We start from the raw sequence: 16,056 nt of genomic DNA on the forward strand, positions 1-16,056 counted from the left end.
AATTGGTAGTGTAGGGTGTAAGGGTGCTGTAAACCAGCCTATGTAAGAGGAGGCTGCTCTGCTATTGTCTGTCGACAGGACATTGATCTGGATGACCAGAGGTCAAGCCTTCTTCCCTGTTGCTTGTAAATAACCACATCTGTCTCCTCTCATCTCGGGTCCTCCCCAGACCAGAGCAGACACCAGGAGTAAACACGGTCCAACCCTGACCCCTGTGGTCACCCGACCCCTCCCTCCCTGGTGTGGTACCGGGGTCAAACCTGCTGCTCGGTATTGTAGTTCAGTGGAGCTCCATCTGACAGCTACTGGCAGACAGCACCACAGAGACCTTATAACAAAGACATCTCAGGTGCATATAGACGTTGTTTGAATAGAGTTGCTGCCCTCAAGGTCAACTGTAGACTATGGTGTCCTAGCACCACCTCTTCATCTCTCCCATCGACTCCTCTTCATCTCTCCCATCGACTCCTCTTCATCTCTCCCATCGACTCCTCTTCATCTCTCCCATCGACTCCTATTCAGCATCATTGTTTCCTCTCTTGTTCTCCTGTAAGTCCCGTGCTTCTGTTCTGTGTTTGAGAGCTGTGCGTAGCAGCAAGGCACAGTGGAGGATGATCAAGAGACCACATCAACGTCTCATCACTCTGTTTAATCATCTCACAGCAGGGATCAATGCACCTTAAAGCTGAAAGAAGAGGTGTGTGTGTCTGTGTCTGTGTCTGTGTGTACGTGTCTGTGTTTTTGTTGTGTTTGTACATCCCATTACCTACTACTGGAAAAGCATATTGTGCCTTTGACAGTGTCTATGTGAGGTCAGTGATGATTAAGTTGTCCTTTGAGAGTGGGGGGATAGAAGAACACGTGCTGCAGTGTGCCAGTGTGGTATAGCAATGATCCCAGCTGGGATTTTGGCCTCTCTGGGTTGGAATGCTTCTGGCAGCAGCAATCACACAGCTTTGGGCTATACAGTTTATTTACACACAGCTTTGGGCTATACGGTTTATTTACACACAGCTTTGGGCTATACAGTTTATTTACACACAGCTTTGGGCTATACTGTTTATTTACACACAGCTTTGGGCTATACAGTTTATTTACACACAGCTTTGGGCTATACGGTTTATTTACACACAGCTTTGGGCTATACAGTTTATTTACACACAGCTTTGGGCTATACTGTTTATTTACACACAGCTTTGGGCTATACGGTTTATTTACACACAGCTTTGGGCTATACGGTTTATTTACACACAGCTTTGGGCTATATGGTTTATTTACACACAGCTTTGGGCTATACGGTTTATTTACACACAGCTTTGGGCTATATGGTTTATTTACACACAGCTTTGGGCTATACGGTTTATTTACACACAGCTTTGGGCAATATGGTTTATTTACACACAGCTTTGGGCTATACTGTTTATTTACACACAGCTTTGGGCTATACGGTTTATTTACACACAGCTTTGGGCTATATGGTTTATTTACACACAGCTTGCCTCCTTGGCAGGGACATGTTTGAGACCCTCTCCTAGGAGAAGGTGAGGCTGGTATCTTGAGCCACGCCCTAAGCTACTTGGTAGTCAGGAGGTGTGAGCTGTGAGGAGAGTATGGCTTAATGGAAAGAAATGAGTGGTCCTCTCTAGCCACACCCCCCAGGGTCAGTCCCTCAACAAGCCTAAGTGAAATGGATGTGGCGGCTAGGAGGAAAATACCTCCCCTGCACCTAGCGTCCCCTCCAACCATCCATCTCCGTTACTCTGGCTTCAGGTTGAGCTCTAGGGCTTGTCTGTCAGCCAACTCCCCCATGTGTGAGGCCCTCACCTGGGGGAGGTGGGAGCGGGTCCTCCATCCACTGGACATCCAGCCTAACTGAAATAGATGTCCAGTCAGTGACTCACCAGTGCCTGGATATGGGCTGCCTACAGACCTATCTTAGTAGCTGGTGAATGCTGCTCTCCATTTCCATACTGGATCCATGCACAGGTCTAACATTTTGCATACTGTCTGTGTGTGTATTTTAGGGGTCACAAAATCTATGTTTCATCTTTTAAAAAATAACTTTGAATTAATTACAGGGCAACAGCAAAACATAACAAGCTAAGTTTTAGCCGAACACAGGTGGGGCAATGTTCTCATAGAAACAGTGGAACCATGTGGTGTGTGGAAATATGACGCACCCCTTTGTGATGGGATTTGGGAGTGTTTATTGATTGACATGACTGACATGCTCCTTCCTCTCTCTCTGTGCAGGGTGTGCCCAAGCCTATAGCAGTGGAGCCATGTTGGGGGAGCAGGGCCGGCGTACTGACCGTCCTCATGTGTCTGCCCAGAGTCCCTTCAGGAATACCCCCTCCTGGCCAATCTGGTAAGCACCTGTCTCCTCTCCACTCAGTGTCTGGCCTCTAGACCAGCTCTTCTCCCAGATCTAACACATTCTTCAGATACCACTATTTCCCTCTACCATTCCAGATATATACTGAGTATACCTAACATAAGGAACATCTTCCGAATATTGAGTTGCACCCCTCAGAACAGCCTCAATTTGTCTGGGCATGGATTCTACAAGGTGTCGAAAGTGTTCCACAGGGATGCTGGCCCATGTTGACTCCAATGCTTCCCACAGTTGTGTATAGTTGGCTGGATGTCCTTTAGGTGGTGGACCATTCTTGATACACAGGAAACTGTGTGGAAAAACCCAGCAACGTTACAGTTCCTGACGCAAACTGGTGTGCCTGGCACCTACTACCATACAAAGGCACTTAAATCTTTTGTCTTGCCTTTACACTCTCTGAATGGCACAGATACACTATCCATGTCTCAATTATCTAAAGGCTTAAACATCCTTCTTTAACCTGTCTCCTCCCCTTCATCTACACTGATAGAAGTGGATTAAACAAGTGACAGTAAGGGATCATAACTTTTACCTGGTCAGTCTGTCATGGAAAGAGCTTGTGTTCCTAATGTTTTGTCCACTCGGTGTAGAACAAAAGAGAAAGAGAAAAAGTTTAATTTAGAAAATACTTCCTACTATCTCTCTGTCTCTCTCTGTCTTTATCTCTGTCTCTCTCTGTCTTTATCTCTGTCTCTCTCTGTCAATTCAATTCAAGGGCTTTATTGGCATGGGAAACATGTGTTAACATTGCCAAAGTAAGTGAGGTAGATAATATATAAAGTGAATATATAAAGTGAAATAAACAATAAAGATTAACAGTAAACATTACACATACAGAAGTTTCAAAACAATAAAGACATTACAAATGTCATATTATATATATACAGTGTTTTAACAATGTACAAATGGTTAAAGGACACAAGATAAAATAAATAAGCATAAATATGGGTTGTATTTACAATGGTGTTTGTTCTTCACTGGTTGCCCTTTTCTCGTGGCAACAGGTCACAAATCTTGCTGCTATGATGGCACACTGTGGAATTTCACCCAGTAGATATGGGAGTTTAGCAAAATTGGATTTGTTTTCGAATTCTTTGTGGATCTGTGTAATCTGAGGGAAATATGTGTCTCTAATATGGTCATACATTGGGCAGGAGGTTAGGAAGTGCAGCTCAGTTTCCACCTCATTTTGTGGGCAGTGAGCACATAGCCTGTCTTCTCTTGAGAGCCATGTCTGCCTACGGCGGCCTTTCTCAATAGCAAGGCTATGCTCACTGAGTCTGTACATAGTCAAAGCTTTCCTTAATTTTGGGTCAGACACAGTGGTCAGGTATTCTGCCACTGTGTACTCTCTGTGTAGGGCCAAATAGCATTCTAGTTTGCTCTGTTTTTTTGTTAATTCTTTCCAATGTGTCAAGTAATTATCTTTTTGTTTTCTCATGATTTGGTTGGGTCTAATTGTGCTGCTGTCCTGGGGCTCTGTAGGTTGTGTTTGTGTTTGTGAACAGAGCCCCAGGACCAGCTTGCTTAGGGGACTCTTCTCCAGGTTCATCTCTCTGTAGGTGATGGCTTTGTTATGGAAGGTTTGAGAATCGCTTCCTTTTAGGTGGTTATAGAATTTAACGGCTCTTTTCTGGATTTTGATAATTAGTGGGTATCGGCCTAATTCTGCTCTGCATGCATTATTTGGTGTTCTACGTTGTACACGGGGGATATTTTTGCAGAATTCTGCATGCAGTCTCAATTTGGTGTTTGTCCCATTTTGTGAAGTCTTGGTTGGTGAGCGGACCCCAGACCTCACAACCAAATCAAATCAAATCAAATTGTATTTGTCACATACACATGGTTAGCAGATGTTAATGCGAGTGTAACGAAATGCTTGTGCTTCTAGTTCCGACAATGCAGTAATAACCAACAAGTAATCTAGCTAACAATTCCAAAACTACTACCTTATAGACACAAGTGTAAGGGGATAAGAACATGTACATAAAGATATATGAGTGAGTGATGGTACTGAGCGGCATAGGCAAGATACAGTAGATGGTATTGAGTGCAGTATATACATATGAGATGAGTATGTAAACAAAGTGGCATAGTTAAAGTGGCTAGTGATACATGTATTACATAAAGATGCAGTAGATGATAGAGTACAGTATATACATATACATATGAGATGAATAATGTAGGGTATGTAAACATTATATTAGGTAGCATTGTTTAAAGTGGCTAGTGATATATTTTACATCATTCCCATCAATTCCCATTATTAAAGTGGCTGGAGTTGAGTCAGTGTGTTGGCAGCAGCCACTCAATGTTAGTGGTGGCTGTTTAACAGTCTGATAGCCTTGAGATAGAAGCTGTTTTTCAGTCTCTCGGTCCCAGCTTTGATGCACCTGTACTGACCCCGCCTTCTGGATGATAGCGGGGTGAACAGGCAGTGGCTTGGGTGGTTGTTGTCCTTGATGATCTTTATGGCCTTCCTGTAACATCGGGTGGTGTAGGTGTCCTGGAGGGCAGGTAGTTTGCCCCCGGTGATGCGTTGTGCAGACCTCACTACCCTATGGAGAGCCTTACGGTTGTGGGCGGAGCAGTTGCCGTACCAGGTGGTGATACAGCCCGACAGGATGCTCTCGATTGTGCATCTGTAGAAGTTTGTGAGTGCTTTTGGTGACAAGCCAAATTTCTTCAGCCTCCTGAGGTTGAAGAGGCGCTGCTGCACCTTCTTCACGATGCTGTCTGTGTGGGTGGACCAATTCAGTTTGTCTGTGATGTGTACGCCGAGGAACTTAAAACTTACTACCCTCTACACTACTGTCCCATCAATGTGGATAGGGGGGTGTTCCCTCTGCTGTTTCCTGAAGTCCACAATCATCTCCTTAGTTTTGTTGACGTTGAGTGTGAGGTTATTTTCCTGACACCACACTCCGAGGGCCCTCACCTCCTCCCTGTAGGCCGTCTCGTCGTTGTTGGTAATCAAGCCTACCACTGTTGTGTCGTCCGCAAACTTGATGATTGAGTTGGAGGCGTGCGTGGCCACGCAGTCGTGGGTGAACAGGGAGTACAGGAGAGGGCTCAGAACGCACCCTTGTGGGGCCCCAGTGTTGAGGATCAGCGGGGTGGAAATGTTGTTGCCTACCCTCACCACCTGGGGGCGGCCCGTCAGGAAGTCCAGTACCCAGTTGCACAGGGCGGGATCGAGACCCAAGGTCTCGAGCTTGATGACGAGCTTGGAGGGCACTATGGTGTTAAATGCCGAGCTGTAGTCGATGAACAGCATTCTCACATAGGTATTCCTCTTGTCCAGATGGGTTAGGGCAGTGTGCAGTGTGGTTGAGATTGCATCGTCTGTGGACCTATTAGGGCGGTAAGCAAATTGGAGTGGGTCTAGGGTGTCAGGTAGGGTGGAGGTGATATGGTCCTTGACTAGTCTCTCAAAGCACTTCATGATGACGGAAGTGAGTGCTACGGGGCGGTAGTCGTTTAGCTCAGTTACCTTAGCTTTCTTGGGAACAGGAACAATGGTGGCCCTCTTGAAGCATGTGGGAACAAGAGACTGGGATAGGGATTGATTGAATATGTCCGTAAACACACCAGCCAGCTGGTCTGCGCATGCTCTGAGGGCGCGGCTGGGGATGCCGTCTGGGCCTGCAGCCTTGCGAGGGTTAACACGTTTAAATGTTTTCCTCACGTCGGCTGCAGTGAAGGAGAGTCCGCATGTTTTAGTTGCGGGCCGTGTCAGTGGCACTCTATTGTCCTCAAAGCGGGCAAAAAAGTTATTTAGTCTGCCTGGGAGCAAGACATCCTGGTCCGTGACTGGGCTGGTTTTCTTTTTGTAATCCGTGATTGACTGTAGACCCTGCCACATACCTCTTGTGTCTGAGCCGTTGAATTGAGATTCTACTTTGTCTCTATACTGACGCTTAGCTTGTTTGATTGCCTTGCGGAGGGAATAGTTACACTGTTTGTATTCGGTCATGTTTCCGGTCACCTTGCCCTGATTAAAAGCAGTGGTTCGGGCTTTCAGTTTCACGCGAATGCTGCCATCAATCCACGGTTTCTGGTTTGGGAATGTTTTAATCGTTGCTATGGGAACGACATCTTCAACGCACGTTCTAATGAACTCGCTCACCGAATCAGCGTATTCGTCAACCATAAAGGGCAATGGGCTCTATGACTGATTCAAGTATTTTTAGCCAAATCCTAATTGGTATGTTGAAATTCCGTAGTGTATTTCTGTATTGTTTTAGTGATTCACCATAGTGAATCTTTGTCTTTGTCTCTCTCTGTCTTTATCTCTGTCTCTCTCTGCCTCTCTGTCTCTCTCTCGCTCTCTCTCTCACTCTCTCTCTCTGTCTCTCTCTCTTTCTCTCTGTCTCTCTCTCTCTCTGTCTCTCTCTGTCTCTCTTTTGTCTCTCACTCTCTCTCTCTGTCTCTCTCTCTGTCTCTCTCTCTGTCTCTCTCTCTTCCTGTCTCTCCCTGTCTCTCCCTGTCTCTCCCTGTCTCTCTCTGTCTCTCTGTCTCTGTCTCTCTCTGTCTCTCTCCCTGCCTTCTTGCTTCAACCCTCTCTCCTCACCTCCACCTTGCCCAGACAGCTGCTGACTGAAGCATGACAGCATAGAGAGGTGAAAACTCTCCTCTCCTCCCCCAACCTCCCTTACCTATCCTCTTTCCCTGTTAGATCTCAGCCCCACCTCCTCTACAACCCAATCTTTGTCAGACTGTCTTTCTCTCCTTCAGGCAGTTACATTTGGAAACCTGTGTACCATCTTGTTTGACGGACACAGATCTACTAGCTATTCGGGGCTTTGATTTGAGAGAGAGAAGGAAACTTGTTAGACCGGGAGGAATTAGCAGGCTGTTGGATCGATTGTTCCCTCCAATAGGTTTTCCAGCAGAGCCCAGCTGACCTCCTGTTTCTCCTAAGAGGATACGTGATATTTCAGAGGTGCTGAATATGCCGCTGTGCTGTGGATAGATGAATAGGGAGATGACCATTTGAATGGCACACAGTGTCACAGAGATGAGCTAGGGACTGCTTTAGAACTTGTATCACTGACAGCACCCAGCTAAATATGGATTTCCCTTTGTCACTCTTTCCCCTTAAACATACAAGCACACATTATCTCTATCTCTCACTCACTTACTCACTCACTCTATCACTCACTTACTCACTCACTCTAACACTCACTCACTCACTGTCACTCACTCTATCTCTCACTCTCTATCACTCACTCTATCACTCACTCAGTATATCACTCAGTATATCTCTCACTCACTCACTATATCTCACTATCTCTCATTCACCTCTCTCTCTGCCTCTCGCTTTCTTTGTTTTTCAGTTTCTCTCTTTCTCGCTTATTTAATTCCTCTCCTTTTCTCTCCTGTTTCCCCTGAAGCCCAAGTCTTTCTGAGAGAGTGCTGTCAGCTCATCATGCAGGTATAATAAACTAGCTGAAATACGAGCAGGTGTTAAAGTGACTGCAGCAGGAAGCCTGTAAAAGACGGTAGAAGTTAAGCACTTTGCAAGGCAGAGGGTTCTCATGCTGGGAAAAGCTGCTTATATTACATTTAGACGAGCCTTAAAAGCCACCAGTACTGGGAAAATAGTAGCAGCTTATAAGTTCAGCCAGTAAGTGCAGGCTACGGTACTGGCTACTGCTGCTGGGTAAATGCATACTGTACAGTCAGTCCCTTGAGGATTTCACACAGTTTTCTGTGATAGTTGCAGCCAAAAATGCTTGATTTTGATTTTGCTGTGGTAATTCTGACATTTTGCATGTCAATTTGCGATTTTCATCAAATTTTTCAAGAAATGTGGGACGAGTGAAAAGTTTGTTGACGTTGAGCTTGATTGAACCATTTCATGCAGTCAAAGTGCGGTGATTGGTTAACATTGCTAGCCCTCTTTTTGTAGTGCAGTGGTCAGACAGTTTTATGTGCTAATATTGGGGTGATTAGGAATTTGATATGCATATCATACATGGAACTATAGTAATGGAAGTGTCACTCTGCAGTAAGTCCTGAAGCAGTGCTGTGAAACCAGGAAGAGGGAAGGGATTGGAATGCCTCAGGGGCTTTATGGGACACTCAGGGTGTAAACTGGAAATGGCTATTTAGCTGGTCCCGTCTGTTTAGCACATCCCATCTATTTAGCACATCCCATCTGTTTAGCACATCCCATCTATTTAGCACATCCCATCTATTTAGCACATCCCGTCTGTTTAGTACATCCCGTCTATTTAGCACATCCCGTCTGTTTAGCACATCCCGTCTATTTAGCACATCCCGTCTATTTAGCACATCCCGTCTATTTAGCACATCCCGTCTATTTAGCACATCCCGTCTGTTTAGCACATCCCATCTATTTAGCACATCCCGTCTGTTTAGTACATCCCGTCTATTTAGCACATCCCGTCTGTTTAGCACATCCCGTCTATTTAGCACATCCCGTCTATTTAGCACATCCCGTCTGTTTAGCACATCCCGTCTGTTTAGCACATCCCGTCTGTTTAGCACATCCCATCTATTTAGCACATCCCATCTATTTAGCACATCCCATCTATTTAGCACATCCCATCTATTTATCACATCCCATCTGATGTGGGCAGACTGGTCAGGGATAGATGCCTACACCAGTTAGTATGTGAGTGCATGTGGGTGTGTGTTTGTGCATAGGTGTGTTTTTCAGTTTGTGTTTGAATGTGTCAGTGTGTGATACATTAACTACCTTGTCATGTGCCCAGGAACCATCACTCTCCTCCTCTGAATATTCCAAAATACTAGACGCATTTAAAAGTGCAAATATAGTCAGATGTTAACCCAGTAACATCCTAACTTCAAAGACTAACGACATAGCCCCAGTCTGGTTAATGTGGAGAGGATTATTCTGTGATGTAGAAAATAGTCAGAATTGTCACACTGTGTTATCACTTAGAAACATGTATAGTATGTATGATGATGCGGGACAATACAGTTTTGTGTAGATTAGTTTTTCCCTGAGTACAACGCTTTCATGTGTGTGTCGCTGGAAGGTTCTGGGAGGTATGTGAGAAAAGGGTCAGAGAAGATCAGAGAGATCGCTAGGAGTGCAAATGCACACTACACACTAGAGGGAAAGGAAGAGAATGGGTAGATAAAGTCCTCTCTGAATGAAACAGACTATTTCACCCTCTTTCCCTTGCTTTATTTTCTCTCTCTCTCTCTCTCTCTCTGTCTCTCTCTCTCTCTCTCTCTCTGTCTCTCTCTCTCTGTCTCTCTCTGTCTCTCTCTCTCTCTCTCTGCCTCTCTGTCTCTGTCTCTCTCTGTCTTTATCTCTCTCTCTATCCTCTCTCTCTCTCTCTCTCTGCCTCTCTGTCTCTGTCTCTCTGTCTTTATCTCTCTCTCTTTCTCTCTCTCTCTCTGCCACTCTGCAAATGCACACTACACACTAGAGGGAAAGGAAGAGAATGGGTAGATAAAGTCCTCTCTGAATGAAACAGACTATTTCACCCTCTTTCCCTTGCTTTATTTTCTCTCTCTCTCTCTCTCTCTCTCTCTCTCTCTCTCTCTCTCTCTCTCTCTCTCTCTCTCTCTCTCTCTCTCTCTCTCTCTCTGTCTCTCTCTGTATCTCTCTCTCTCTCTCTGTCTCTCTCTCTCTCTCTCTCTCTCTCTGCCTCTCTGTCTCTGTCTCTCTCTGTCTTTATCTCTCTCTCTCTCTCTCTCTCTGCCTCTCTGTCTCTGTCTCTCTGTCTCTCTCTGTCTTTATCTCTCTCTCTATCCCTCTCTCTCTCTCCTCTCTCTCTCTTTCTCTCTCTCTCCTCTCTCTCTCTCTGGAGAGGCCCTTCTAGGATCAGAGCTGTTCCACCATTGATCTGAGTGTGTGTGGAAGTGAAGTCACTTTAGGCGCACTCAGCCCGTTCCCAGCGCTCTCTGTGGACTCACTTCAAGAGGAATGTTTCATGAGCACAAGTTATTTTTACCTCTCTTTGTTTTCTCGTCTGCTCTCTCGTCGTTCCTTCCCCTAGTAGCGTCACCATTATCTGACCCCCTTCCTAGAAGCGGGGAAGAGGAATGTATACAATTGTTTGTGTAGTGAAAGGCATCCCCTGCATGCAGTCCTTGTTTTAATATTTAAAAGCGCCAGATTCAATCTGAGTCTCCTCTCTCTCCTTATGTGGTGGTTTAGAACTCCATAGTAATCCGCCTCTTAGAATCTTGACGCTTTTTCTGATTTTGGGAAGTGTGTGGATGTTGGGGTGCTGGAGTTTTTGTGCTGGGTAGAGCAGCCCTATCTGGTCCAGTGCTCTGACACATTGTTCTGTAATGCTGCTAACAGCAGAGCTGAGGCTCCCAGGATGGCACAGGTGGATACCGGGTTCATCTTCATAGGAAAAGGCACATATACTGACGATATCCATACATAACACCAGGGACGAAATGTCACCTTTCAACTGTAGTTTCTGCTACAAGTAGTATATGTTTTTGTTGTATAGGTTGTTATCTGGTATAGACAATCTGCCTACATGTACACAAACATACCCACAAACACCCTCCTCTCCACAGGCCTCTCTCGAAGTCCACTTCTCTAAGCCCTTGTGTGACACTGCTTTAAAGTGCTCTGCCGAGGAGACTAGGTGTACCTCCGTCTCTCCACCAACACACACACACACACACACACACACACACACACACACTCCCTTCTTATTCTGCCTACGTCAGTGTAGGGATGGCTCTAACCAAACCTAATAATTCATTCAGACTAATAGTTGAGTGGGGAGTTATTGTAGGAATGTGCTAACTTTGATTCCAACCTACTGGGACAAGCTGCTTAGTGAGGAACTTCCCCTGAATGTAGGGAAGTTGGTTTCAACTTAATAAAATGTCTGAGGAATGGTGTGTACTTCTAAAAGTCAGGCTTCTCAGACAGATTTACAGCTGGAGCTGGATTGGCACATGGATAAAATATCCAACAGACATGCTCCAATTTGCTGAAGGGACAGAGACTGACAGATAGACTAATGGATGGACATATGTCTATCAGCCATCTACCTCTGTTTCCCTGCTACCTCTCATCCTTCCATCATGTCTACCTCCTCCTCCATTGTTGTGGGCCCCTAATGGATGAGAACTAGGTCAAGACAGGGAAGGAGCCATCTGCCTGCCAGATACCGGCATGTTCTCAGGGGTTTAAACATAGTCTCAATACAAACACAGCAATCCCCTTCTCATCAACGATAATCTGCCTATTCAGGAGGAGATGTGGACCATCCATGACAGAGAGAGTAAGAGAGAAAGGAAGCGGGAGAGAGAGAGCAGGATGGAGGTGTGAAGGAGATTTATTGAACAAGTGCGGTCTGAGGTAAGAGTCTGTGGTGGCACCCCCAGCGCCTAGCAATTTGCATTTAGCTGTGGTGCCTGGAGAGACACGTCTTCCAGTCCCAGGTGGTTGATAAATCCCTTGGCGTTCCCCAAGCCAGCGGAGGAAAATGAAGAAAAAACACAATCAGGGCCCCGTTATCTCTCCTGTTCTGCTCCATCTCTCCATCTCTCTCTCTCTGCCGTGTTGCCACCAATGGTGCCCCGTTCCCCATCACAGCCTCGTGGTCCGGTGGCCTGGGCTTTTCCTGAGCGCATTAAACTAACGTGCTGCTGAGTGTGTCGAGGAAAGATTAAGCACACAAAATAAACATATGAGTTAAACATTTTTCCTTAATCCCTTTTTCTTTTGGAATGATGTCACCATTATTGGGAATGTAAGGAAATGCTAGTGTATGGTGTTCTGTTTTCAGGCAGAGTGTCTATGAACATCCAGCCTCTGGGCTCTCTGTCTCTCTCTGGCCGACAGTGCAGGCTGGGTCCTCTACAGTTTTGTTCTGAGGGTACCAGAAACATCATCTTGTCTCCAGAGCGGATTGACCCAGAGTGGATCCTCTATGCAAACCTTTCCTTGACTTCCAGTCTAAGATAGTATGTGTCCTGAAATGTTTGGTGGTGGGGTTTTAAAGGACTATTAATAAGTAGTTATTTAACATGTGAAAAACAGTATGCATTAAATTTCATTACTATAGGAACTACCTTTGGGATGAAGCTAGCACATCTGGTCTACATTGTCAACCACATTTTCCACATTGTCAGGTGAAGATATCAACCAAGGACAAGGTTTCAACAAGGATTCTCACTCTCCTGTTTGATTTAATTTTCTGTGCATTTGGGGTCCCTTCCTGTTCGGAAGCACTTTGTACATTAATGGTCCAGGAACCTCACCTGACAAAACAATCCCATTTATAGGTTTCATTAGTAGGGAGCGCCCTTCACCTCCACTCATCTGTATCCTGATTTGATTATGTTGTCCAATTAATTGAATTTGAGATGGATATCTCATGTCATCCAGAAACCATTGGCTTTAAATAGTACTCTGTCATGACCAAAAAGCTATTTTGTAGTTAGCGTTCATCTTCAGTTGAGTTACCTCAACTGGCATCTAGAAAGACAACTTTTTCATGAAATATTTTTAGTTTTTGATAAAAAAAATATATATTTTAAATATATATTAAAAAATATATATATATATATTTAAAGTGTATAAAGTTTGTCTTTCAAGGGTTACACATGGTGGTGGTTTCTATCCAAGAGTAGTGGTGGCTTTCAATCCCGTGGTATTCAAGGTCCGACATATTAGCTGCACTGTTACATGTAGTGATTGCTATAGAAAAGTGTCAGGTAACTGTGTTGGAAGGATCTAGTTGGGATTTGGAGTGAACTGGCTGACAGGTAATCTGGTCTGGGATGGTTCCACCAACCAGACACGTCAGACTGTAGACTAGAGTGTCAGGCCCAGGCTCTTTTCTCTCCTCCACCCCCATCTTCATCCCTCCATCCATCCCTGTTTAAGTCGTACATCTTGTTTTATAATCAATGCTGAAGGCCTGCCTTCTGTCCGTGGCAGCGGGCAGCGAAAGACGGTGGGAAAGGGCACTGAAGCGATTTTTGCGATGAAGGGCGCACTGTGGCTGGACCAGACAGACACACACACACACACATACACACACACAATTGGTTTTCCCTCTGCAATAGCCCAGGAATCACTGGTGTGTGAAATGCTTAAGCATGTTGTGTCCAAATTGGTGAGCTTTTCCTTGTTTTTCTGCTTCTGTTTTTTTGGCTGCATACAAGAAGATTTAGTCCCTGTCCTAATGAGTATACTAGTCAAGCCTACTGCTGTACAGAGGGCAAGCCATGCTGAAAATCCATATGAATTACAGCATGCCAACAGAACGCAGGAACATCTGCTGTCATTGTGTTCTCCACTTGTCTGCCTTTTGGAGAAAATAGCTGACCAATCAGATTGTTGTATTGAGAGAAATAACAGCCCAGAGGGGTGTAAGAGCTATGCTTCAGTGACCTGTAGGCTGTCGTTGCATCCTGCTGAACTCTGATATGTGAGGGCTTGGACTAGAGTTGGGGAAGTGGTGCTAGGGAGTTGGGAATGGGTTTCAGCCAGCGGGAGGCAGTGAGCTCATTACTGGTCACTGTGTTTTACCTGCCACGCTGCTGTTTACTTTGAAGCTCACCTTCATTTTTCTGTCTCTCTCCCTCCTCCTTGTAGGTATTGCCATCGCCAGTGCCCTGATCGACACCTCACAGCAGAAACCTGGAGACTTCAGAGACAAGTACCATGGCCTGAAGAACCGTAAACCGCACGCAGTAACGCATCAGGGGACCTGTGTTTGAAACGCCTGACCAAAAGGGGAGCCTGAATACACCTGAAAGGACCGCAAATGCTTCTGTTTTCTGACAAGTTCTTGCTCTCTTTTTACCCGTCTCTCAACAGCACGGCGTGCTGAAGTGAACCCCATGACAACGGAAGCCCTTTATTGTGACGTTGAGTGTCCACTACGTGTGCCTCCTCACCTCCACACTCTGTAATGGAGTTTATCCAGAGTGACTTGTCTGCTCCCTGGTTGGGTCTCTGTCCAGCCCAGCTGGGGGTGTTCTGCACATCCCATTGGCTCTCAGCCAGGAAGTTTGTAGTCTGCACTTCCTCCCTGTGGATACATCTCCTTAAGAGTTTAGTAGGAGCAGGTCGCCACTTGAGGTTTGACTGTCATGTGACGTGAGTCTGAAAGAACAATGCCACGGGTCTCTTGCTGGTGAGATATGTGCTCATTTTGATACAAAGACATTAGAGAGAAAAAAGCTCCCTCGTGTTTTCTGTTGTGTTTTCTTTTAATGTACGATCTGCCCAAATTCAATCCATGCTAAATAAACAGAGCAGCCGATGGGTCTAGAATAACTTGACTTGACTATATGATGGCCTCACTCTGAGTTAGTATATCCTGTGCTGAAAGACGGTTCTGCACTGAGTTCCTCACAGTATGCACCAAGAGCCTTGACTTAGCCTACCAGCAGTAGAGTATGTCACGGGCCAATGAAGTAGTTGGATGCAAAGAACAGCAAAAAAAAGAAAGAAAACTTGTATATCAGAAACGAAACCTGCCTGTGTTTATTATGTTAAGGTCATTGTCAAAGCGCAATGGCATGACATGTATTCTGGCATTCAAATGCATGACCTTTCCATGTTTCATAGCTGTGATGTTTCAACATATTTCTCATTATCCGTCAACACATATCCTTTATACATTTCAAGGTTTATTTAATTATAGATTTAGAATATAAAATACTATTTTAATTACTACTCATATTGTTTTATTTTGCCATCTTTTATTGTGAATGATTTGTGTTTCTAATGAAATGAAGACAATACGGTCATAAAAGGTACTTAGTTCTAATGTTTTCTTGTACAGTATGTTAATAATAAAAATAATTTTAAAAATAAAATAAAATAAATATTAATTTAACCTCAAATCCAGGTCCATTAATTTGTTTTACACACTTACTCAGCTTCAATCATGCAACTCGATTCAGCCTATAACATTCTCAGGCCCTGTTCCAAAATGCTACATTCATTTCCTTTCCTACTCTCTGGGATTACTTCAAGGAAGAGAGGAAGGAAGTATGAATTGGAAGTATTGGAAGATAACCTCAGTCAGGGTGTGGGTCCTGTGGTTCCTTCATACCACAGTATCATATGAAGAAATCTTTTTTTGTTTCCATTTTTATATTTCTTTTACTTATTTTTGGCATTTGGACAGTTTGACTGTTTTCTCTGTATCACTTTGAAGTTCATTGTGTTTACACTTTTATCCGAAGCATCCCATATTCTGTCGCATTTTGTTCTGTCTTGTAAATCATTATAAACGTAACCTAATAAATGGTTTACGCTTTTAAATGTACATAAGAAATGTATAAATGTGAGAGATCTGATGTTTTCCGTTTAGGTGAACACTACATGTAATGTATCTTACACCGATCTGTTGAAATGTGTATGAATGAAGAGCGGCTCACCTCATTATTTTCTTCATATGGGCATATTGTGTAAAGTTGCAAATAAACATTTTGATGCTTCTTCATACTGTAATTTAGAAATCGCTCCTTCGTATTTTGTTGCCTCAAGTCTCAAGCTTTATTGATTTGATGCTCAGGATGTCAATATGATTGATTTACAAGCATAGAGTACATAAAGAAACTGTCATCGGACACCTTGATAGATTCCCCTGAATGATGCCTTGGTTTGATCACTCAGTTGAAGAACGTGTGTTGATTTTGAACGTTTCTTAAGACTA

General features: G+C 44.4%; 1 protein-coding gene across 3 annotated transcripts in view; it reads left to right on the forward strand.

Moving 5' to 3' along the window:
• Positions 1 to 15,851, forward strand: part of LOC115135025 (attractin-like protein 1) — a 326,923-nt gene extending 311,072 nt beyond the window's left edge. For all 3 annotated transcript variants that reach the window (XM_029669216.2, XM_029669215.2, XM_029669217.2), the window contains 2 exons: positions 2,254 to 2,368; positions 13,980 to 15,851. In XM_029669216.2, coding sequence (XP_029525076.1) covers positions 2,254 to 2,368; positions 13,980 to 14,104 — 240 coding nt within the window. In that variant the 3' untranslated portion in view covers positions 14,105 to 15,851. The remainder of the gene's footprint in view (positions 1 to 2,253; positions 2,369 to 13,979) is intronic.
• Positions 15,852 to 16,056: the final 205 nt, after the last annotated feature.

Source organism: Oncorhynchus nerka, linkage group LG10 (genome assembly GCF_034236695.1).
Source record: "Oncorhynchus nerka isolate Pitt River linkage group LG10, Oner_Uvic_2.0, whole genome shotgun sequence".
Taxonomy (NCBI): domain Eukaryota; kingdom Metazoa; phylum Chordata; class Actinopteri; order Salmoniformes; family Salmonidae; genus Oncorhynchus; species Oncorhynchus nerka.